General features: G+C 44.6%; 1 protein-coding gene across 1 annotated transcript in view; it reads right to left on the bottom strand.

Moving 5' to 3' along the window:
- Positions 1–25,813, bottom strand: part of SLC13A1 (solute carrier family 13 member 1) — a 110,368-nt gene that overhangs the window by 7,299 nt on the left and 77,256 nt on the right. The window contains exons 11-14 of the mRNA XM_030216750.1: positions 18,973–19,071; positions 18,761–18,862; positions 11,682–11,785; positions 3,255–3,364 (exon numbers count right to left, since the gene is read on the bottom strand). Coding sequence (XP_030072610.1) covers positions 3,255–3,364; positions 11,682–11,785; positions 18,761–18,862; positions 18,973–19,071 — 415 coding nt within the window. The remainder of the gene's footprint in view (positions 1–3,254; positions 3,365–11,681; positions 11,786–18,760; positions 18,863–18,972; positions 19,072–25,813) is intronic.

Genomic DNA, 25,813 nt, shown 5'->3' with positions numbered 1-25,813 from the left:
TTTTTACTAAGCAGTGGTAAAACAACGCATGACTTGACAACCTTCCGGAAGTTATTGAAGACGCACCTGTTCGAAGAGACTTACAATAAAAATCCTCCTTAATGACTTAATTCCATTCTACATCTAAACCAACTAATACTGATCCCTTCTAATTTGATGATGTTAATCACATTATCACTATCGGTCATTATATCTTACCTGTTTTATTTTGTGTTATGTAACTAATTCTACTGACCTGTCTACCTAATTTCTTACAGAGTAATATGTTAAATTAGACCACACCTCTTACTCTGTTTATGATTATACCTTTTGCAACATAGTGTAAGCCACATTGAGCCTGCAAATAGGTGGGGTACAAATGCAGCAAATAAATAAATAAAAAGTGGCCTACATTATCAGTAGCTCAAGGTTTCCCCCTGTGCTGAGGCCACTTTTGGTGCAGCTGTAAAATGGCCGTATTCAACGTATCTTCGATTAATGTGTAGCCATTAGCGCGTGAGCCCTTCCTTTGGGTAGCGCATGGCGGTGCAGCTGCGCTAACTGATTAGCACTGGGCATGTCTACTCTCCTCTCCCAGACATGCCCCTAGTGCTACAAAATATATTTTATTTTTTAACACGTGAGTAGCGCGCACTGAACACAAAACTGCTGTGGGACGTCCGAGTGCACCTCACGGTAGTGGATTTTAACCTGCGGTAAGCGCATGTTAGTTCTTACTACAGCTTAGTAAAAAGTCCTTTTTATCTTTAGTGAGTTTTCAGATTTTACTGATGGCAATAACTTTTAGTTCTACACAACTAGGGTTACCATATGGCTCCAGAAAAAGGAGGACAGATTGAACCAGCCGGGTTTTACTTCCATTGCTTTAAGCAATGGAAGTAAAACCCGGCTGGCTCAATTACTGTACTTCCATTGACAGCAATGGAAGTAAAACCCGGCTGGCTCAATCCGTCCTCCTTTTTCTGGAGCCATATGGCAACCCTATACACAACAACAACAACAAAAAGGGGAAGCGAAAATGAAACCACTAAAGTAAAAAGAAAAAGAAAAATACTCCCCTTGATCACATGCCACTCTTACCTCAGACACAAATAAATTCTTTTTTTTCTACTTTTAAACTGTTGTAAATCAAAAACACCCAAAATGGAAGAAAAAAAAGCCTCACATACCATTATCACTTAAGCTAGTATGGAAGGCAGCACAGTACAATAGTAATATGGGGTCTCTCTTCATTTGTATGTAGAATAACAAAGAGGATATGAAGTGAGCTTATGTATATAGAAGTCAATATTCAGCTCTGGAGATTCCCAGTAGCAGGTATATTGGTGCTCTAGGGCTCAGTCTAACATTCATAACACTGTCTTTTCATAGGTGGGTCAGGGCTGAGTTTTCCCTATATAGGTTTTGAGTATCTTTTTTGCAGGGTTTCGTATTACTTCGCAATACCACCTTCAATGAATTCTTTCAAAAAGATGGTAAATAAATCCTAATAAATAAATGTATCTGGCCTGTCTGAAAGCAGGGTCTGGGGTATTGTCACCTAAAATAAAAATACTCAGGACTAGTGGTCTCCACATCATGTAAAGTCCCCACACAAACAAAAACCTCTCTCCTTTAAACAAAGTGTCTGGCAGTGGAAGGAGCATGTGCTGTTCATTGAGGTGATAATTATAATTTGAATATTTTTTGCATGGTGAGTTGAAAGGGGGATAGCTCCATGGTTGAGGAATTTGAAGTTTGTGATACAGAACTGGAGCTTCAGGGTGTATGTAGAGATTCTGACCAATCCTGTAGAGAATCCAGACTTCATGCTCGTACAGAATAATTTGTTGAATGATGCTATCAATGATAATTCATAGAAACATAGTAGATGACGGCAGAAAAAGACCTGCACGGTCCATCCAGTCTGCCCAACAAGATAACTCGTATGTGCTACTTTTTGTGTATACCTTACCTTGATTTGTATCTGTCTTTTTCAGGGCACAGACTGTATAAGTCTGCCCTGCACTAGCCCCGCCTCCCAACCACCAGCCCCTTGATTTGCTAACATCAAGGCCCCTTAAAATTTACACTCCCATCTATTCAGTCACGATCTGGGCGTAGACCGTAGAAGTCTTTTTAAAAGGGAGGTGAGAAAGTGGTATGATGTATGAAAATGTCACTTTGACTTGCCCCCCAAACACCACTGCTGAGAATGAAAGTTCTGTGTGTGTATGAAGCTAGGCCTGCCTTTCTATTATGTGGACTAGGTGTCCGCTTAGGGTGGCAGCATTCAGGGCAGCGGCATAGAGATGCCCTCAAGACCAGCAAGACAAGCCAGACAGCAGCAGCACCTGTGACAATTTGAAGACCCAAGTGTGGCCAAGGCCAGCAGCATCCTGCCTCTTCTGACTAGGAGTTTGGATTAGATGAGGCAGGATGCTGCAGGCTTGGAGCCAGGGCTGCTGAGATGGGGGGGGGGGGGGGGGGGCAGTGGGTTTAAAATTCCCCGAGCCCAAGCCTCCAAGGGGGGGCCCAGCACCAGGGTCTCACTCTCCTGCTCCTGACGGGCCCCGAGTGATTGCGTCCCAACAGAAGCAGGAGAGAGAAAACTCTGGTGCCGGGCCCTCCTTGGAGGCTGGGGAGGACTCAGAAGAGTAGACACTGCAGGTCTTCCTCCAGCGCCGCTCTTCTGCCCATTGCTTGCTGAGTGACTGCTTTTCCTCTCAGACGCGCATGCTCGGTTTTGAAACCAAGCATGCCCTGAGAGAAAAAGCAGCCGCAGGGGCAGGTAATCGACAGAAGAGCAGTGCTGGAGGAAGACGTCTTCTGCTGGTGGGGCCTTGGGATCCTTGCCAGCCAACAAGGTACTTCAATTGCGGCAGCGATCCAGGGGTGGGGGCGGTGGCCCTGTCCCGAACCCGGCTGCAGTGGCTCTGCCCCGGGCCCAGTTCAGTCTCTCAGCAGCCCTGCCTGGAGCAAGCATAGATCGTCAAAGACTCCATGCTGCGTTTTGGAGGATGGAGGTAAAGTGGTTGTGATAGCGACAGCAGCAAGAGGTGAAGATGCTGGACAGGCAGAGGAAGGGGGAGTGAAGAAGAGATGCTGGACCTGGTGGTGGAAGGGAGAAGGGGAAGAGAAAAAGAGATGCTGAATATATTGGGAGGGGTTAGGAAAGGGGAGATGCTGGACTATCAGGAAAGGGTTGTGCATGGCTGAAAGTTCACCTAGGGAGCTACATATCCTTGGGTCAGCCCTGCTATAAAGTGCATTACCTCACAGCCTTGTGCCAAAGCAAACCCGCCACCGACAAGAATAGCAATTTCCCAAGGCATACATTTCTGGAATTCTTTCCAAGTAATCAGAGGTGCATAATCAAATGAATCTGAAAAGAAAATTTGAAAAGTGTGTTTTTGTAATTGAATATGTACTTTTTATGGAGACAGCAGATAGCCTGGACTAGGAACCAGGGACCTTTCAAATCCTGATTCTATCACTATCTTATGGTGTGACTTGATATCTCATTGGTCTACTTAGGGGTCCTTTTACTAAGCGGTGGTAAGTACTAATGTGTGCTTCCCATGCACAAAAAATGTACTAGCACGGGGTGCGCTCAGGTGTCCTGTGGTACTTCTGGCATTTGCGCATGCTTCCCCAGCTGAGGGCGTGTTTGGGGGGGGGGGGAAGAGAATAGGCATGCCCAGCATTAATTGGTCAGCGCAGCTTCATTGCCACACACCAACCGATTAGCACATGGTTAGCGCATGAGCCCTTTCCGCCTATTAGACACAGTGCTGCGTAACCCTAGTAGCGCTTTAGAAATGTCAAATAGTAGTAGTAGTAGTGTCAGTAAGGGCTCACACGCTAATGGGCACACGCTAATTGGGAAATTAGCACCTGGCCATTAATAGGAAAAATAGAAATGCAGTCATTTTACAGCTTCACTAAAAGTGGCACGCATTAGTCACCTTTTAGCGCAGCTTAGTAAAAGGGCCCCTTAGATTATAAGCTGCTCAGGACAGGGATACATTGTATCTTAATTGTCTGTCAGCTGTCTGGGGAGATTGACAGTTGTCCCATACGTGGCTAATTTTGGTGTCCTTTTACCAAGGTATGCTAACAGATTTAGTGCATGCTAATGATTTGCACGTGCTAAATGATAAGACGCCCGTAGGAATATAATTAGCATTTTATCATATAGTGCATGCTAATCACTAGCATGCAGTAAATTCATTAACGAACTTTAGTGAAAGGACCCCTTTATAAAGCACTTTTGTGCAGAAATCAACTTTTATAAAATGGTCCCAAATTTCTGTGCATACACCCTATGTACATTTAAGTATGTCTGGCCTAATCAGAGGTATTCCAGGGGACAGAGTCTGCACTTCTGTCTGCATTTTAGAAACATAAGCACATAATTGTGAAAAGAAAATCAGCAAATTTGTGTGTGTCTAAGAGCAGATGTAAATGCATTTCCCAAGGGAAACTTTTCAAAGGTAAAGTTTGTACATATTTTCCATTTTAAAATTGGTTTTTCCTTATGTGCATTCCTGGTGTACAAGTTAGGCAGCCTGTTAAGAAATAACTTCCCTGTAAGTCAGAGTCTAAAAATGACAATATCTGGGATTTATGTGTCTTTCCTGAGACACACAAGGCCTTTGAATACATTTTTCTAAGGCCTGGAACCTTTTTATAAATCAGCGTTACATTGGCCACCCTCCAATTTTCAGGTATTATGGACGACCCTCCAATCTTCAGGTATTATGGATGATTTTAATGACAGGTTACAGATCACTAACAGTAGATGAGCAATTTCATATTTGAATTCTTTCAGTACCCTAGGGTGCATACCATCTGGTCCAGGTGATTAACTACTCTTTAATTTATCAAATTTGCTCAGTTCGTCTTCCAAGTTCACCGAGATTTCTTACAGTTCCTTCACATCATCACCCTTGAAAACCATTTCTAGTACAGGTGGATCTCTTACTTCTTCTTCTCTAAAGACTGAAGCAAAGAATTCATTCAGTCTCTCCACTGTGGCCTTGTCCTCCCTGAGTGCCCCTTTTGCTCCTTCATGATCTACGGATTTCCTCACAGGCTTTCTGCTTCTGATGTACCTGAGAAAGTTGTTACTGTGAGCTTTTGCCTCTGCAGCAAGTTTCTTTTCATATTCTCTTTTAAACTTTTTTTATCAGTATTTGCATCTAAATTGCCTGTGCTTATGTTGCTTCTTATTTTCTTCATTTGGGTCCTTTTTCCATGTTTTGAACAATGTTCTTTTGGCTCACTTCACCTTTTAACCATGCTGGCTCTCATTTGCTCTTTTTTCCTCCTTTGTAAATACGTGGAATGCATCTGGTCTGGGCTTCCAAGATGGTGTTTTTAAACAACGTCCAAGCCTGATTTAAAGTCCAAACCTTTGCAGATGATCCTTTTTGCCTATTTTTAACCATTTTCTTCATTTTATTGTGGTCACCCTTTTGAAAATTAAATGCTGCTAAAGTAGATTTCCTTTGTGACTTTACTCCAGATATTAACTCATATTTGATGATATTATGATCACTGTTTCCCAGAGGGAAAGGGAATGGGACTTGGTATACTACCTTTCTGTGATTTTTGCAGCTATATTCAAAACGGTTTACATGGTATATACAGGTACTTATTTGTATCTGGGGGCAATGGAGGGTTAAGTGATTTGCCCACTGTCACAAGGAGCTACAGAGGGAATCAAACCCAGTTCTCCAGGCCCAAAGTTTGCTGCACTAACCACTAGGCTACTCCTCCACTCACTGTTACTTTTTCTACTGTGCCCTCCATTCCACTAAGGACTAAATCTAAAATAGCTCCCCCTTTTGTTGTTTCCTGGACCAGTTGCTCCAAGAAGCAGTCATTTATTATGTCTAGGAATTTTACTTCCCAAGCGCTCTCTGATATAACATTTATCCAGTCAATACTGGGGTAATTGAAATCACCCATTTTTATACTATTGCCCAATTTGACAGATTTCCAAATTTCTGTAAACATTTCTTCATCTATCTGTTTGTTCTATCCTGGTGGATGATAGTACAGCCCTACCAGAACACTCCTTCCCTTGGAGCTTTACCGTGTAAAGCTCCATTGGCTCCCTATTACTGAACGAGTATACTTCAAAGTCCACACACTGATTCACAGGATTATCTACGGAGAAACCCCAGGCTGTATGTACAATCTGATTGACTTCCAGCTAGAAACAGCTCAAAATCTTCTCGAACTTATCTCAACGTACACTTTCCCAATTGCAAAGGACTTAAGTACAAAACATATTACGCATCCAACTTCTCCGTCATAGGCAGCCAACTCTGGAACGCCTTACCAAGATCCATTCGAATAGTCAATGACCATCTACCCTTCTGGAAGCTGCTAAAAAATTACCTCTTCAAACAAGCATACACAAATGACCTGACTTAACTGTGAGTCCATCTGCACTACCCAGATCAGACTATGAAGACGGAACCTGGAATATGCTCCCCTATTTAATCCTTTCTAAGTACATCCCTCTTCCTACTCCTCCCTATATATTCTCCCATACTAAACAACATGCTAATCCCCAATACACACCCTCCTCCCACTTTCCTTCCTCTTCCATCTTCCTCCCTTGCCTATCTTCCCTATCCTCATCTAAACGATCACCTCTTTATTTACTATATTGCAGCTATATCCATTCTATGTCACTTTGTAAACCTGATATACTATGTAAGCCGCATTGAACCTGCTAATAAGTGGGAAAACGCGGGGTATAAGCATTACAAATAAACAAATAAAGATTCCATGTTGCTATCTGTTTCATGTAAATTTAAAACAAATCGGAGAAAATGTTTCTTCACCCAACGTGTAATTAAACTCTGGAATTCATTGCCGGAAAATGTGGTGAAGGCCGTTAGCTTAGCAGAGTTTAAAAAGGGGTTGGACGGTTTCCTAAAGGACAAGTCCATAAACCGCTACTAAACGGACTTGGGAAAAATCCACAATTCCAGGAATAACATGTATAGAATGTTTGTACGTTTGGGAAGCTCGCCAGGTGCCCTTGGCCTGGATTGGCCGCTGTCGTGGACAAGATGCTGGGCTCGATGGACCCTTGGTCTTTTCCCAGTGTGGCATTACTTATGTACTTATGTAGAATGTTTATTTGGTTTGACTTTATTGCCTCTTTACCATACAGTGCAACTCCTCTCCAATTTGATCCACTCTATCATTGTGATATAATTTGTATCCTGTTAACGATAGTGTCCCTTTGATTGTCCTGCTTCCACCAGGCCTTTGAGATACCTATTTTATCTACCTCTTCATTTAGTACGATATACTCTAACTCTCTCATCCTATTTTGTAGGCTTCTACCATTTGTTTATAGACACTTCAAATTGTTTTTTCTACAAGCTGCTTAGAAGTTGACAGGGCTAATCTGCATCCTTTACTCTGTTCTCCCCTTCAACACTTCTGGCTTTCTTCCACCATTGCTGAAACCTCTTTATTAGTTTCCCCTAAATGTCCTGTTTCAATAGTATCCTTCAAGGATACTCCACACCCAACCATGCACCCCTGGGTGACTGTCAGCTCCCCCCCCCATTTTAGTTTAAAGGCTGCTCTATCTTCTTTTTAAATATTAGTGCCAGCAGCCTGTTTCCATCCTAGTTAAGGCGGAGTCCATCCTTTTGAAATAGGCTCCCCCTTTCCCAGAATGTTGCTCAGTTCCTAACAAATCTAAATCCCTCATCCCTGCACCATCGTCTCAACCCGTTGAGACTTCGGAGATCTGCTTGCCTCCTGGGTCCTGCACATGGAATGGGGAGCATTTCTGAAAATGCTACCCTAATCCCTGCACCATCGCCTCAATCCATTGAGACTTTGGAGCGCTGCCTGCCTCTTGGGTCCTGCACGTAGAACGGGGAGCATTTCCGAAAATGCTACCCTGGAGGATCTGGATTTCAGCTTTCTACCTAAAAGCCTAAATTTAGCTTCCAGAGCCTCCCGCCCATATTTTCCTATGTCATTGGTACCCACATGTACCAAGACAGCTGGCTGTTCCCCAGCACGATCTAAAATCCTATCTAGGTGACACGTGAACTATGACCTAGTGAAACCTACAGGGAAGATTACATAGTGATGTGCAAAACCTGTAACAGGACATCGGGTACTACATGTTTTTGTGCTGGTTCACTAAACTGCATTAATCTTGCTATAAAAATAATCGAAAGCTTGGATCTGGTGTAATTTTCTACTGTGGAGTTAATAGGCAAGAACACAGTAGTTGCCTTTACTGAAGTTACTGACCTTCAGGAAAACTGCTTTGGTATTTACTGCGTACAACATTATTCTGACTCCAGAAGAATGTCATGATGTACCACGGTGTTTAAAATATGTATATAATATATGGAAGAGTAATATGAATGTGAACTTAGAGATACACTATCCCCAAGACTGCAAGATTATTTTCAAAGGAAAAATGCACATATGCCCAATACAGGTACAAAGTCTTTGTGTATTTTGTACCCACATCACAGCAGGTGTAAAGTACCCATGGGAAATTATACACAGGCTGGAGTAATCTCACGGCATAATTTCCTTCCCTTGACCTGCCTCTGTCCTGAGAAGTTCATGCATTGTGAAGATTGCCTGCGTTTACCGTGAGATCATGTGTTTGTGGGGGGGGGGGGGGGGGGGGGGGGAGGAGGGCAAAAATCAGCCCATGATATTACATTGGTAAACACAAGTTTATTCACTTAGGGGTCCTTTTACTAAGCTGTGGCAAAAAGGGGTCTGTGTTGGTGTCAGTGCGTGCTTTTGATGTGCGCTTAGGCCGCCTTTTACCGCAACAGGTAAAAGGCTGGTTTCTTTAAAGAAATGGCCATGTGGCAAGTGAAGCACTTGCTGTGCAGCCATTTGGGGGGGGGAGCACTAACCTGGCAGTAACCGGCAGTGGCGTAGCGAGGGCTAATGGCACCCGGGGTGGGTCGCCGCTGCGCACCCCCCCCAGGGTGCAGCACAGCGCGACCCCCCCCTCTGCGGCGCACCCCCCGAAGCGCAACCCCCCCAGACCGCATTCTTACCTGCGGGACGGCCGATCCGCCCTGAGTGCACGTCACTCGGAGCTGCGTCGGGCCCGCTAGTTCCCTGCTCTCTCTGCCCCGGAACAGGAAGTAACCTGTTCCGGGGCAGAGAGAGCAGGGAACCAGCGGGGCCGGCACCCCCTGAGCGCATGCACCCGAGGCGGACCGCCCCTCCCGCCCCCCCTTCCTACGCCACTGGTAACTGGGCAGCACTTGGCATGCCCGATTACTACCAGAAATGATGTGTGCAGGGGGTGGGAACTACCGCCGCCCTGCTGTGGTAGCCTGGCGGTACTTCCGGTTTAGCGAGCGGTAAGCCTGCGTTAGGCTTACCGCCGCTTAGTAAAAGACCCCCTTAAATTGCTTTGGTTATTGGTCCATATCAGTTTGATAGTCAAGCTGATTTAACCAGCTAGAAACAGCTCCTGATCAGCTAAAGTGGCACGAACTGGTTAAGTGCTGCTGAAAATAACAGTTAGCCCCTAACTCAAAATTGGCTATTTTGAGGACTTTCTGGTGGATAGAGTCAGCACTTGCTGATATTCAGAACTTAACTGGCCAGGTTAACTGCATCAATAGGACCATCCTGTCTTTACGCGGTAACCCATAGCCAGTTAAGTGCTGAATATTGCACTTAACCGGCTACAAGTTAGCCAGTTTTGCAAACCAGAAAGCCTGGACATAGCCTGGCATTGAATTTCCAGGCATAACGTTGGCGGTGGTCAGCAAAATGCTGATCGCCGCCAGCTGAATATCAGGTGCTAAATGTTTTGTGTATTGTGATGTATCTGCACTTATGCCAGTGTTTTTCAACCCCAGCCTTTCAATTTGTTCCAAACAGGTCTGTTGTTTAGCAAAACAAAAATATACAAGTCAATACTAATCTATCTCTCCAATATTTATCCCAAAGATCCTAAAATCCAGACCTGTTTCAGGAGGGGCTCACAAGGGGCAGAACTAAGAACTATTTGTAGAGATCTCTAAGGTTCTGCTCTACGTGGATCACAGATACCACTAGTGGCTGTACTAAAATACTGGACTTTGACTTGTAAATGCTCCCACAGCTTCTGGAAGAAATGGAGGGCTGTCCTGAGCAGTGGCATAATGATGGGAGGAGGCATCTTTGGAGGGAAACTATAGCTGGTATAAAACCTCCAGCCCTATTTGAATTTCTGGCTCCTGTTTCCCTGACCACTGTACCACACAATAAGTAGAAGAAGGTTAGCTCAGCCAGTGAATTAGGAGAATGGAGTGGACAGCAGTGACAGGGCTACTGTGGTCACTGCACTAGCCTTTAGGTATAAGCTAGAATGTGGAATCAGCCCATTGCCGCTCCTGCGGAAGAGGTTAAAGGAGAATGCAATAGGAGAAACTGGATGAATTAAGGAAGATGCTCATCACGAGAATAAGGAGGAGACATAAAGGATGTCCCTCGGATCTACTGAGATAAGGACTCACCGAGGAACTCAGTTCTGGGGAACAATAAAGTCAGAGAGGGTACATCTTTAAGAGAATTACCTAGGAGTCTCTGAAGAGTGGAAAGTCCTAAAGACACAGATAAAAATCTGTATAATGCTATTTCATTTTTCTGTCTGTGCCTGTAATTTTATAATTGTGTGAATTCTTGTTCCATTTTGCTTAAAGACTTTGCCTTTCTTCATGCCCTTTCTCTTTGCATCTATCAATGAACTCATTCTGATACCAATGCATTAAAGTTTAGAGGTGTATTGCATTTTGTTGGATCTCATATGCATTTTATGTAAATGCAAGATATTTGGAATATTCTAGAATGAAAGGTACTCTCAAAAATGTGTTTAATGTTTATTTCAGCTTATACGTGGCCATAGTAATTTTTATTTTCATTCTAAATTGATGCCTTTGAACTGAGTTCATCAAAACCGCTAGGTTGTTTAAATGGACAACTACCTTAATATAGGGGCTCACAGCATGATCTCCCAGGCTGCTAAAAGATGTTCAGACAGCTTAAGAAGTTTGCATAGTAGCACAGGAATGTAGTAGATGACAGCAGATGAAGCCCAAAGTAGCTCAAATAGGGGCCCTTTTACTAAGCTGCGTAAGCGTCTACGCGCACCCAACGTGCGCCAAAATGGAGTTACCACCCGACTACTGCGCGGCTCTTGTGGTAATTTTTTATTTCTGGGCGCGTGTAACGGATGCGTGCCAAGTGGCATTTGACGCTTGTAGGTCATTACCGCCCGGATTCTTTACCGCTAGGTCAATGGCTGGCGGTGAGGTCTCAGACCCAAAATGGACTCGCGGCAATTTTGATTTTGCCACATGTCCATTTTCAGCAAAAAAAAAGAGGCCATTTTTACAGGCACGCTTAAAAATGGATCGGCGCTTGCCCAAAACCCAAGCCTACACTACCGCAAGCCATTTTTCAAGCACGCCTTTGTATAAGGACCCCATGGTCTACCCAGTAATTTGGCTAATTGGCTGTTTTTCATGGAGATTTGTTTCGGAATGTGTGGAGAAAAAGGGGAAGAGGCATCGATTTATTGGGGTAGATGGGCAAAAGTGGGTGTTTTATTCAAGTCGAATCCAGCCTACTTTTAAGAGTGTCATAAAACAAGAGTTTAAAATCCAAAAGCACTCAACTGTTGTCTCCAGATGAAGAGCTGGAAGTCTTCCTTGCAGGAATAATGAAGAAGAGGAGTCCCAGTAACAAGGCAGACGTTGAATCATTGGCATAACCGAAGTACCTATGCAGAATCCAAAAATATTAAGCAATTACTTGTGGAACAGTCAAGATGTGCAAATAATTAGAAGAATTTTACCTTAGAGATGTGCAAATAATTAGATGAAGTTTGGCTGAATTTCAGTCTGGTTTGAATTTGATGGATTACAAAAAAAATTTCACAGATCTGATTGGAAAATTCATCAGACCTTCCCATAAGAAGCTGGAGACACTCTGAATAGATTACCCCCCCCCCCCCTTTTACACAGCTATGCTAGTGGCTGCCACGTGGCCAGGGCCGCCGAGAGCCGGGGCCGGGCCCGGGACAAGACCGCCCCCAGGCCCCCCCACCCGAGGTCGCGTCACGCCCCGCCCCCCCACCCGAAGTCGCCGGGCCCCCCTCCACCCGAGGTCGCGTCGCGCCCCTCCCCACCCGAAGTTGCCGGCCCCCCCTCCACCCGCTGCCGGGCCCTCCGAACTAACCTGAAGCACCTTCACGTTCGCATCGCAGCAAGCAGCATCAGCAGGGCAGACCTCTCCTTCCTTCCGTGCCCCGCCCTCGTGGACGTTACATCAGGCTGCGATGCGAACGTGAAGGCGCATCAGGTTAGTTCAGGGAGCTACGGAGGGCGGGCCGGACTGCAGCGGCGCCAAGCCCCCCACCGGAGGCCCGGGCCCGGGGACTTTTGTCCCCCCTGTCCCCCCCTCTCTGCGGCCCTGCACGTGGCAATGCCAACACAGCCCATTTCAAAGTGAATGGGCTGTGTTGGCATTACTGTGAGGCTTTGTAAAAAGGGGGTAAGCAAGATGCAGTGAGGAGTTGCTGATTCATAGAAATCCACATTACATTTTTACAGGAAAATGCTTTTACAAAGCAACGGCAAAACATGGCCTTACCACGCCCTTACACAGGTCTTTCCCATACGCTAATGCCATTTTTAGCACTGCAGTAACATGGCTGATTTTCTATTTTTGGCATTAATGCCCAGGTAGTAAAGTTGCCCTTAGCACATGAGCCCTTAACATCACCATTTTGTAGGCGGTAAGGGCTCACGTGATAATCCCACTTGACAATGCGGACATTCTAACTGATTAGCATAGACGCACCTACTTCCTGTCCCCCAAGACACGCCCCCTCAGCAAAAAATTAAAAATAGGAAGCGCACATTTGAATCTTACCATGTAGGACACCTCAGCACACCCCACAGTTAGATCTTTCAGGGACCCTTTTTTACTAAAGGGTTACTGCGTAGCAACAGGCTTGCCACACGGCAACCCAGAACTACCGCCAGCCCAATGCGGCAACCGGCAGTAGTTCCACCCCGATCATGCATCACTTCTGGTGCTACAGAAAATAATTCTGTATTTTCTAGCGCAGCGCTAAGCTGGCGGTAATCGCATGGCCATGTGGTAAGAATAATCTTACTGCATGGCGGCCTTGATGTGTGGCAAAAACAGCCCCTGCCGCTACCACAGGGCCCTTTTTACAGCTTAGTAAAAGGACTCCTCAGACCGCAGTAAGAACGCTTTATTCCTTACCGCAGTTTAGTAAAAGGACCCTAATGACAGAAAAACTCAGGGGCTCTTTTACTAAGCCGCGTAAGTGTCCACACGTGCCCAACGTGTGCCAAAATGGAGTTACCACCCAACTACTGTGTGGCTCTTGCGTAATTTCATTTTTGGCGCTCATTTGATAAGCACGTCTGAAAAATATTTTTTTTATTTTCCGGTGCACATAACGGAAGTGCACCAAGTGGCATTTGGCATGCCTAGGTCATTACCACCCGATTACCGCGTGAGGGTCATTACCACCTGATTACTGCGGTCACCAATAGGTCAATGGTTGGCGGTAAGGTCTCAGACCCAAAATGGACGCACGGCAATTTTCATTTTGACACATGTCCATTTCCCTCAAAATTTTTTAAAAGGCCTTTTTTACAGGCGCACTAAAAAATGGATTGGCGCGCACCCAAAACCCACGCCTACACTACCACAAGCCATTTTTCAGCGCGCCTTTGTAAAAGGACCCCTCATTTTGCTAAACATGAAATTCTATCTTTTTATTTTCTTCACATTAAACCTCAAACTTTAAAAAAGTTTTTACAGTTCTATTTGAAATCAAACAAAGTAATAAAATTGTAAAAAGGCATTATTGATGGATATGTTTGAACTTTCTTTATCCAGCTGCTATATCATTTTCAAGCTGTCTGCAATGGGACAAAATCCACAGGCATTTTTAACTCCTAGATATTACACTAATCCACAATAGAATACATCTGTGAAATGTGTGTACCTGTGGATATATGCACCTTCTTTTTGTGGAGCCACTTTTATCATTGAAAATCAGGGGGATAATTCTATGTGTAGCTATAATTTGGCACCCAGAGGGCACCTGGTGTATCTACTTGACTCAATAAAGATATTATAAAAAAAAAAGTAGGCACCTTCTTTCCTTTATAGAATACTAGCTTAGTGGCATAGATTTATTTTTTGTTACATTTGTACCCTGTGCTTTCCCACTCATGGCAGGCTCAATGTGGCTTACATGGGGCAATGGAGGGTTAAGTGACTTGCCCAGAGTCACAAGGAGCTGCCTGTGCCTGAAGTGGGAATCGAACTCAGTTCCTCAGGACCAAAGTCCACCACCCTAACCACTAGGCCACTCCTCCACTGTTGCTACTATTCCATGTAGAAGTCGGCCCTTGCAGATCACCAATGTGGCCGCACAGGCTTCTGCTTCTGTGAGTCTGACGTCCTGCACAGGACGTCAGACTCACAGAAACAGAAGCCTGCGCAGCCTTCTACATGGAATGTTGCTAGTGGAATAGCAACATTCCATTTAGAATCTCCGATAGTAGCAACATTCCATGTAGAATCTCCAATAGTATCTATTTTATTTTTGTTACATTTGTACCCCACGCTTTCCCACTCATGGCAGGCTCAATGCGGCTTACATGGGGCAATGGAGGGTTAAGTGACTTGCCCAGAGTCACAAGGAGCTGCCTGTGCCTGCAGTGGGAATCGAACCCAGTTCCCCAGGACCAAAGTCCACCACCCTAACCACTAGGCCACTCCTCCACTCCTTATGTGCTTAGCCATGACTACAGATGCCACCCATAGAGCTGGAGTAAGTGTGTGCGCATTAGTTCCTGTGTTACATCTGTAATTCTGCACCCTGCCCATGCTTGGCCAAGAGCCAGCCCTCTGTACGCCCACCTGCGAACTATGTGCAACTGAAGATATGCACATAGTTATAGAAGGGTGCTTAGAAAGAGTATTGACATATATACACATATGTGCACACGTGCTAGGATTCTAAACATGTGCAAGTGCAACTGGTGCATAACTTTTATGGCCTTCTTTATAGAATTACTTCCAATTCCCCTAATTCTAGAAGGTTGTGGGCCCATATTTACGTATAGTATGCAAATTTGCACAAGTTAGAGAATAAGTTAGGTTGCACACGTAATTTAACGTATTAATGAGCTGATAATTGGTATTAATGAGCAATAATAGGCTATAATCAGCACCAATCAGCATTTAGGCACATAACTGCCCCTAGTCTCTATTCTATAAGTTGTGCATTCAAATTCCATAGTGCGCAACTTCAAGGAGGAATGGACCTGAGAGGGACATAGGCGGGTCAGGAAAGTATCAACTAGTTATGCGTGCGGGGTATAGAATGTTAGCATTTATGTATTTTTTCACCGAGAGGGTGGTAGATGCCTGGAACACCCTACCGCGGGAGGTGGTGGAGATGCAAACGGTAACAGAGTTCAAAAATGCTTGGGACAAACACAAAGGAATCCTGTTGAGAAGAAAAGGATCCAAAGAAGCTTAGCGTAGATTAGGTAGGAAAGCCAGTACAGGGCAGACTTCTATGGTCTGTGCCCTGATCGAGGATGAATAGATTGGATGGGTGGGTGGAGATTTTCAGGGGCTTTGAAAGCAACTTCAGAAATTTTAGAACAAGGCCAGTGGCGGGCAGACTTCTACAGTCTATGCCCTGGAAATGGCAAGGATAAATCAAGATCAGGTGTACATATGAAGTATCACATCATACCCTATGTAATGAGTTTATTTTGTTGGGCAGACTGGATGGACCATACAGGTCTTTATCTGCCATCATCTACTATGTTACTATCAGGCTCATTTTCGAAAGAGATGGACGTCCATCTTTTGACATAAATCGGAACATGGACGTCCATCTCCCAGAGACGTCCAAATCAGTATAATCGAAACCCGATTTTAGACATCCCCAACTGCAGTCCGTCGCAAGGACATCCAAATTTCAAGGGGGTGTGCCGGAGGCGTGGTGAAGGCGAGACTTGGGCGTGCCTAACACTTGGACGTCTTTGAGCCATAATCGAAAAAAGCAGGGACGTCCTTTAGTAAAACTTGGACGTTTTCACCCGGACGTGGGTTTTTTTTTATGAATAAGGCACAAAAAGGTGCCCGAAATGACCAGATGACCACCGGAGGGAATCGGGGGTAACCTCCCTTTACTCCCTCAGTGGTCACTAACCCTCTCCCAACCTCAAAAACATCTTTCAAAATATTTTGTGCCAGCCTCTATGCCAGCCTCAGATGTCATACTCAAGTCCATGACAGCGCATGCAGGCCCTGGAGCAGTTTTAGTGGGTGCAGTGCACTTCAGACAGGCGGACCCAGGCCCATACCCTCCCTACCTGTTACGTTTGTGGAGGAAACAGTGAGCCCTCCAAAACCCACCAGAAACCCACTGTACCCACATCTAGGTGCCCCCCCTTCGCCCGTAAGGGCTATGGTAGTGGTGTACAGTTGGGGGTAGTGGGGATTGGGGGGTTTTGGGGGGCTCAGCACACACAGTAAGGGAGCTATGTACCTGGGAGCAATTTATGAAGTCCACTGCACTGCCCCCTAGGGTGCCCGGTTGGTGTCCTGGCATGTCAGGGGGACCAGCGCACTACAAATGCTGGCTCTTCCCACATCCAAATGGCTTGCATTTGGACGTTTTTGACATGGACGTCTTTGGTTTCGAAAATCACCGAAAGTCAAAGACGTCCATGTCTAAGGACGTTCATCTCTAAGGACGTCCAATTCCAAGGACGCCCTTGGTATTTTTTGAAACGAAAGATGGACATCCATCTTTTTTTGAAAATACGGTTTTCCCCGCCCCCGGATTTGGACGTTTTACAAAGACGTCCAAATCTAAACATAGACGTTTCTTTCGACAATGCCCCTCCATGTTAGGTGCCTAACTGCCTAGAGTTAGACATGAGCATTTTCGTCAGCTATTGAGCTGGCTTAAGTGCTCTCACCTAAAGTTAAGTGTGTAAATGCAATTGTCGAATTTGCATTTACTCCCCAGACTCTATATATGGTGCCGAGAATTGCAAACCCAAATTTATGTAGGTGCCCAAGATGAATGTGCAAATTAACATAACATAACGTAAAGGCTTATATCCTGTTAATACCTTACAGTTCTAAGTAGATAACAAAGCAGAAGAATCCTCTGGAGAGACACAGAAAGAGTGAAAAAGGAGCTTGGCTTAAATAAAGCATTATTTGATGGAATGAATTTCTGGAATAACAAGGTTACATATGTATGTTAAATATGGAAAATTGTTAGCAAGACGTCTATGATGAAGCTTCCCATTTAAATTTGGATAGAGTCAGCTGTTGGTTGTTGGAAGGTGCTGTGAAAAGACGTAAAGTCCGGCTCCTTAAGAAGCGTAGAGCGAAACGGGAGCTCGCTGTTGGGTGCGGACATTCGCTAGTATTCCAGCACAACCACAGCTAAGTACTTTTTCAGTACTTATATAGCACAGCATGTATAAGAAAAATTGAATAATTATTACTAGTGCTTTAGAGGATTTAGACTAATGAGGATTCTCGCCAGCGTGAGCTTAATATTTAGCCACGCGGAGCAGTGCAGTCAGCGGTCCGGTTATAACTAGGGCCAGCTGGAATAGAGTTTCTGAAGTCTTTTCCTCTATCCTTTATGGTTATCGATGCAGCAGGAAAAGTTTGCTTGCCCTAAATTGCTATTGTATTTTCTAAAAAAAATCTATGCAAATAGTACACCAGTTCCTGCTCATTCATGATAAAGGAAATTAGTGCTGAATTTCTGTCCCAGAGAGAAACATTTACCACAACGCATAAAGCACATACTCACATTGAGAGCAACATTTGAGTGTTGATATGTGCATGCTACTGGAACTGGTTTGGGGAGCCTATTTATAAAGGCCCATAGGAACCTATGCTTTAATACATTTGTACCCCACGCTTTCCCACTCATGGCAGACTCAATGCAGCTTACATGGGGCAATGGAAGGTTAAGTGACTTGCCCAGCGTCACAAGGAGCTGCCTGTGCCTGAAGTGGGAATCGAACTCGGTTCCTCAGGACCAAAGTCCACCACCCTAACCACTAGGCCACTCCTCCACTGTTGCTACTATTTGAGATTCTACATGGAATGTTGCTATTCCACTAGCAACATTCCATGTAGAAGTCGGCCTTTGCAGATCACCAATGTGGCCGCGCAGGCTTCTGCAAGTCTGACGTCCTGCACGTACGTGCAGGACGTCAGACTCACAGAAACAGAAGCCTGCGCAGCCTTCTACATGGAATGATGGAATGTTGCTAGTGGAATAGCAACATTCCATGTAGAACCTCCAATAGTATCTATTTTATTTTTGTTACATTTGTACCCCGCGCTTTCCCACTCATAGCAGGCTCAATGCGGCTAACATGGGGCAATGGAGGGTTAAGTGACTTGCCCAGAGTCACAAGGAGCTGCCTGTGCCTGAAGTGGGAATCGAACCCAGTTCCTCAGGACCAAAGTCCACCACCCTAACCACTAGGCCAGTCCTCCTCCTAGGTTTTTTACCTAGGCACCCTGTTATAAAATCAGACCTTATTTATTTTTCTTGAAAAAGATTTCAAAAAGAAAGTACAAGCACTTTGCCCAGTACACAGTAGTTTTTACCATGCTCTCTATTTAAAATATGCATACTTACTCTGGAAAAAGAGATGCCCATCCAGGAAAAAATCCAGGATCCCTTGTAAACCAGAGCAGGGCCATTAGGACAAACAGAATAAGAGTCATGCTTTCTTCGTAGCTGCAACACAAAGTTCTTTTTATTATCAGAGCTATTTTCTTTACAGGAACTCTGCACATCAATCACACTGCTTCCATTTTCCCTGCCTGCTGTGTGCATAACAGCATTACCTTAAACGGCCAAGTTTTTTGTATTCCTCTTCAATTACGTGTGCCGAGGCTTTCTCTCTAACTGTCCTTTCCTTGCCACATCTGAACATGCCTTTGAAACTGAAATTCAGAAAAATATATCACCTTACATTCAGATGTCAACGTATTTAAGAACAAGCAGTAAATTTTACCCAAGAAAATGTGAGACCCCACACACACACTACCACCACCATTTCATATATTTTATTTATTTATTTATTTTATTGCATTTGTATCCCACCTATTTGCGGGCTCAGTGTGGCTTACAATACATTGTGAATGATGGAAATACAATTTGTCGCAGTACGGTTATGGGTTACATTGTGAAGAGTTATGGGAAGACAAAGTCAAAACCAAGATATCATTTGGGAATAGAACAATGGAAAGTAACAATGGGGAAATGATAGGGCGATAGAACAATAGCACGAGGGCATTAGGGTATAACCATTTTATCTGTGGGTAGAGTTTTAAGTGTGGTGAAAGTATGGGGAAGAGAATTCAGAAAAGAGTGTATTGATGCAATTCTATTACATAGTAACATAGTAGATGACGGCAGAAAAAGACCTGCACGGTCCATCCAGTCTGCCCAACAAGATAACTCATATTTGCTGCTTTTTGTGTATACCCTACTTTGATTTGTACCTGTGCTCTTCAGGGCACAGACCGTATAAGTCTGCCCAGCACTACCCCGCCTCCCAACCACCAGCCCCTCCTCCCAACCACCAGCTCTGGCACAGACCGTATAAGTCTGCCCAGCACTATCCTCACCTCCCAACCACCAGCCCTGCCTCCCAACCACCGGCTCTGGCACAGACCGTACAAGTCTGTCCAGCACTATTCCCGCCTCCCAACCACCAGCCCCGCTTCCCGATCTTGACTAAGCTCCTGAGGATCCATTCCTTCGGCACAGGATTCCTTTATGCTTATCCCACGCATGTTTGAATTTCGTTACCGTTTTCATTTCCACCACCTCCCGCGGGAGGGCATTCCAAGCATCCACCACTCTCTCCGTGAAGAAATACTTCCTGACATTTTTCTTGAGTCTGCCCCCCTTCAATCTCATTTCATGTGTTCTCGTTCTACCACCTTCCCATCTCCGGAAAAGGTTCGTTTGCGGATTAATACCTTTCAAATATTTGAACGTCTGTATCATATCACCCCTGTTTCTCCTTTCCTCCAGAGTATACATGTTTAGTTCAGCAAGTCTCTCCTCATACGTCTTGTAACACTTATTAGTGTGTATGTGTTTCATGTGTTTTGATCCTTGCAGTAAATTTTCTCAAAGAGATGAGTCTTCAATAGTTTGCGGAAGTCGGTTAATTCATAGATTGTTTTCAGGTTGGGTGGTAGTGTATTCCAGAATTGCGTGCTCATATAAGAGAAGGTTGATGCATGCAGTACTTTGTATTTTATGCCTTTGCACTTAGGGAAGTGGAGATTGAGGAAAGTTCGGGATGATCTTTTAGCGTTTCTGGGTGGCAGGTCTATTATATAGAACGTAGAAATCAGAATTGAGACTTTCAGGTCAGAATGTGTCAATTTCTAGTAGTGTTTTAGGGCTGCTCAAGGGATAGCTGTGCCCTGAGTCAACATGCATCCCCACAGCATTGCTTCCAGCACCCCATCCCTCCTTCCCCCATGAGGTTCAACATCTCTGCCTCTCATGGGCTGGACGAAGGCAACCTACATAAACTTTACAAGATGACTGGGGAGTAACAGAGATGAGGCAACAGTGCCAAGTCCAGAGGAAGGGGAAGAGAGAAGGGGAGAGACTGAACTGGGAGGGGGGGGGGGGGGGAGAGAGAGAAGAGGCTTAACCTGTACACCAGGTGAAGTCAGAGACTGGGTAGTTTGGTTAAGCCAGTCCTGTTTGCGTAAATGCCTGGCCACTGCTTTTTTCTAGGATAAGCAACATAAAATCTGTTTTACTCTTTTGGGATCTTGCCTGGTACTTGTGACCTGGATTGGCCACTGTTCGAAATAGGATACTGAGCTTGATGAACCTTAGGTCTGTCCCAGTATGGCGATGCTTATGTTGTTATGTCTTTCGACACGGAAGTAGGGCTTCTAAACTAACTTCTTCAATCTGCCATTATTGCCAAATGGAACATGTCTTCAATGGAAACTGCTTCTACTTTGCTGTTTCCAAAGCATTAATTCATTCGATGATTTAAATGTAAAATCATGTTTTGCTTGCTTGGTTTGTACTATTTTTATTGAAATCTATGCCCATCCTTGAAGATGTAATTGAGAGAGAAAGATATAGATGACCTGTTGGGTCATCTGGTAGCTGGTAGAGGAAAGCAAAGGATACATTGTCGAACATGTAAATAGTGCAAGATATGCTGGAGCTAAAACTCTGATTCAATTATGGAAACTTTATTACAACAGGAGAGGACAGGTTAGGTTCTAATTGAACTTGACAGGAATATTGAACGAGGTTAACTTTATGATTACTACTATTCTCTTTTCATGAAAATGACTGAATAATTTCAATATTATTACTATGTTCTGGGTTTTCAACATGCTTAAGGGTTAGATATGGTCGTTCCTATCCAGTCTCTAAAGAGCAAAAAAAGTGAGGTACAACAAAACGAAGAATTCAAAATGCGGAGACAAAAACACATTTTTTTAGTGCTTCATAGTGAGTGACTCACTATCTCACTTGTGAATCTGCCAGTCCTGTTCATTTGACACAGTACACATGTACAGATAGTATGTGCATAACACCTTTTGCTCTACTGCTGTTCAAATATCAACAGGCTCTTGATGCAGGCGTTATTGCCGAAGAACGGCCACGTCAAGTCTTTTTAATACACTGACTTTTCTAAACAAAGTTATTTTTGTCTTCACATCCTGGATTCTTCGTTTTGTTAGACCTCACTTTTTTTTTTTGCTCTTTCAGCCATGAGGTCCTACTGCTCCTTTACTGCTGTTGCCTATCCAGTCTTTCCCCTTCTAAAGTTTTCTAGGATAGTGGCAACAATGCGTATGAAAACTTATAGATTTCATAAATTTTCAAAATAGCTTATGGAAGCGATGCTGAAGGCAAGGATAGTGAATTTCCTGGAAGCCAATAAGTTGCAAGATCCGAGACAACATGGTTTTACCAGAGGGAAATCGTGCCAAACGAATTTCATTGAATTCTTTGACTGAGTGACCGGAGAATTGAATCATGGATGTGCTATAGACGTAATCTACTTAGATTTCAGTAAAGCTTTTGACACGGTTCCCCACAGGAGGCTCTTGAATAAACTTGACAGGCTGAAGATAGGACCCGATGTGGTGAACTGGATTAGGAACTGGTTGACGGACAGACGCCAGAGGGTGGTGGTTAATGGAATTCGATCGGATGAGGGAAAGGTGAGCAGTGGAGTGCCTCAGGGATCGGTGCTGGGGCCGATTCTGTTCAATATACTTGTGAGTGACATTGCTGAAGGGTTAGAAGGTAAAGTTGGCCTTTTTGCGGATGATACTAAGATTTGTAACAGAGTGGACACCCAGGAGGGAGTGGAAAACATGAAAAAGTATCTGCAGAAGCTAGGAGAATGGTCTAAGGTTTGGCAATTAAAATTCAATGCAAAGAAATGCAAAGTGATGGACTTAGGGAGTAAAATCCACGGGAGACCTATGTGTTAGGTGGTGAGAGTCTGATATGTACGGAATGGGAGAGGGATCTTGGGGTGATAGTATCTGAGGATCTGAAGGCGACGAAACAGTGTGACAAGGCGGTGACCGTAGCTAGAAGGTTGCTAGAGAGAGGTGACTGTAGCTAGAGAGAGGTGTGACCAGCAGAAGAAAGGAGGTGTTGATGCCCCTGTATAAGTCGTTGGTGAGGCCCCACCTGGAGTATTGTGTTCAGTTTTGGAGGCCGTATCTTGCTAAGGATGTAAAAAGGAAATTGTGAGACTAAAAGATACAACGAAAACGCTATGTAGAAAATGATGAAGAAAAAGCCAATTTGCTAAATAGATACTTTTGTTCTGTTTTCACTGAAGAAAATCCTGGGGAAGGACCGAGAGGGACTGGCAAAAGTACACCTGAGAATGAGGTGGATAGAGCACCGTTCACGGAAGAGAGTGTGTATCAACAACTTGGAAAGCTAAAGGTGGACAAAGCCATGGGACCGGACGGGATCCACCCCAGAATACTGAGGGAGCTCAGAGAGGTTCTGGCGGGTCCTCTTAAAGACTTGTTTAATAAATCCTTGGAGACGGGAGAGGTTCCGAGGGATTGGAGAACGGCGGAGGTGGTCCCTCTTCACAAAAGTGGTGATAGGGAAGAAGCTGGAAACTACAGGCCGGTAAGCCTCACTTCGGTTATTGGAAAAGTAATGGAAGCGATGCTGAAGGAAAGGATAGTGAATTTCCTGGAAGCCAATAAGATGCAAGATCTGAGACAACATGGTTTCACCAAAGGGAAATCGTGCCAAACGAATCTCATTGAATTCTTTGACTGGGTGACAGGAGAATTAAATCAAGGACGTGCTATGGACGTAATCTACTTAGATTTCAGCAAGGCTTTTGACACGGTTCCCCACAGGGGGCTCTTAAATAAACTAGATGGGCTGAAGATAGGACCCGAAGTGGTAAACTGGATTAGGAACTGGTTGATGAGCAGACGCCAGAGGGTGGTGGTGAATGGAGTTCACTCGGAGGAGGGAAAGGTGAGTAGTGGAGTGCCTCAGGGATCGGTGCTGGGGCCGATTCTGTTCAATATATTTGTGAGTGACATTGCCGAAGGGTTACAAGGTAAAGTTTGCCTTTTTGCGGATGACACCAAGATTTCCAACAGAGTGGACACCCCGGAGGGAGTGGAAAACATGAAAAAAGATCTGAAGAAGCTAGAAGAATGGTCTAACGTATGGCAATTAAAATTTAATGCGAAGAAATGCAAAGTGATGCACTTAGGGAGTAGAAATCCAAGGGAGACGTATGTGTTAGGCGGGGAGAGTCTGATAGGCACGGACGGGGAGAGGGATCTTGGGGTGATAGTATCTGAGGACCTGAAGGCGACGAAACAGTGCGACAAGGCGATGGCCGTAGCTAGAAGATTGCTAGGCTGTATAGAGAGAGGAGTGACCAGCAGAAGAAAGGAGGTTTTAATGCCCCTGTATAAGACGTTGGTGAGGCCCCAGTTTTGGAGGCCGTATCTTGCGAAGGATGTTTAAAAAATGGAAGCGGTGCAAAGAAAAGCTACGAGGATGGTATGGGATTTGCGTTCCAAGACGTATGAAGAGAGACTTGCTGACCTGAACATGTATACCCTGGAGGAAAGGAGGAACAGGGGTGATATGATACAGACGTTCAAATATTTGAAAGGTATTAATCCGCAAACGAATCTTTTCCGGAGATGGGAAGGTGGTAGAACGAGAGGACATGAAATGAGATTGAAGGGGGGCAGACTCAGGAAAGATGTCAGGAAGTATTTTTTCACGGAGAGGGTGGTGGACGCTTGGAATGCCCTCCCGTGGGAGGTGGTGGAGATGAAAACGGTAACGGAGTTCAAACATGCGTGGGATATGAATAAAGGAATCCTGTGCATAAGGAATGGATCCTCAGAAGCTTAGCTGAAATTGGGTGGCGGAGCAGGTGGGGGGAAGAGGGGTTGGTGGTTGGGAGGCTAGGATAGGGGAGCCGATGATGGGAGGCGGGACTGGTGGTTGGGAGGCGGGAAATACTGCTGGGCAGACTTATACGGTCTGTGCCCTGAAAAGGACAGGTACAAATTCAAGGTAAGGTATACACATATGAGTTTGTCTTGGGCAGACTGGATGGACCATGCAGGTCTTCTTCTGCCGTCATCTACTATGTTACTATATGTTAAAAGAATTGAAGCGGTGCAAAGAAAAGCTACAAAAATGGTATGGGATTTGCGTTACAAGATGTATGAGGAGAGACTTGCTGACCTGAACATGTATACCCTGGAGGAAAGGAGAAACAGGGGTAATATGATACAGACGTTCAAATATTTGAAAAGTATTAATCCGCAAACAAACCTTTTCTGTAGATGGGAAGGTGGTAGAACTAGAGGACATGAAATGAGATTGAAGGGGGGCAGACTCAAGAAAAATGTCAGGAAGTAATTTTTCACGGAGACAGTGGTGGATACTTGGAATGCCCTCCAGCGGGAGGTGGTGGAGAGAAAAACGGTAACGGAATTCAAAAATGCATGGGATAAACATAAAGGAATCCTGTTCAGAAAGAATGGATCCTCAGAAGCTTAGCAGAGATTGGGTGGCAGAGCCGGTGGTGGGAGGCGGGGCTAGTGGTTGGGAAGAGGGTCTAGTGGTTGGGAGGAGAGGCTAGTGTTGGGCTGACTTCTACGGTCTGTGCCCTGAAAATGGTCAGGTACACACATAAAGTAGCACATATGAGTTTATCTTGTTGGGCAGACTAGATGGACCGTACAGGTCTTTCTCTGGCGTCATCTGCTATGTTACTATGTAAATACAGTAGTTGTGGAGTGGAAAGTCAAAATTTCAGCCCCTGAAAATATCATTACTGTTTTGAAAAGGTTTTGTGAACCTCAGCTATAGTTAAATCATATGAGGAGAAGAATTGGGAACTAAGGATAGTATATTGGTCCAAACTAGAGTAAATGTTGTTTTTTCTGCGGTGGATGGGTGGGTGGGGGGGAGAGTTGGAATTAGCTCATGCCTTTTACTGACTTACTTCCCAAGGCCCTGAGGACAGGAACAGCATAGGTAACATTTGAACCAGCTGGTGGTGTTTTAATAACTATAGTGCATAAAAGAAATTGAAATCTCTTTCATAGGTTTTAGAAAAAGAATTTAGGCTACTCTGTGTGCGGTAAATGAGTA

Source organism: Microcaecilia unicolor, chromosome 10 (assembly GCF_901765095.1).
Source record: "Microcaecilia unicolor chromosome 10, aMicUni1.1, whole genome shotgun sequence".
In the NCBI taxonomy this organism is placed as follows: Eukaryota; Metazoa; Chordata; class Amphibia; order Gymnophiona; family Siphonopidae; genus Microcaecilia; species Microcaecilia unicolor.
The sequence above is the reverse complement of the archived record's forward strand: the minus strand, read 5'-3'. Positions and strand labels throughout refer to the sequence as shown.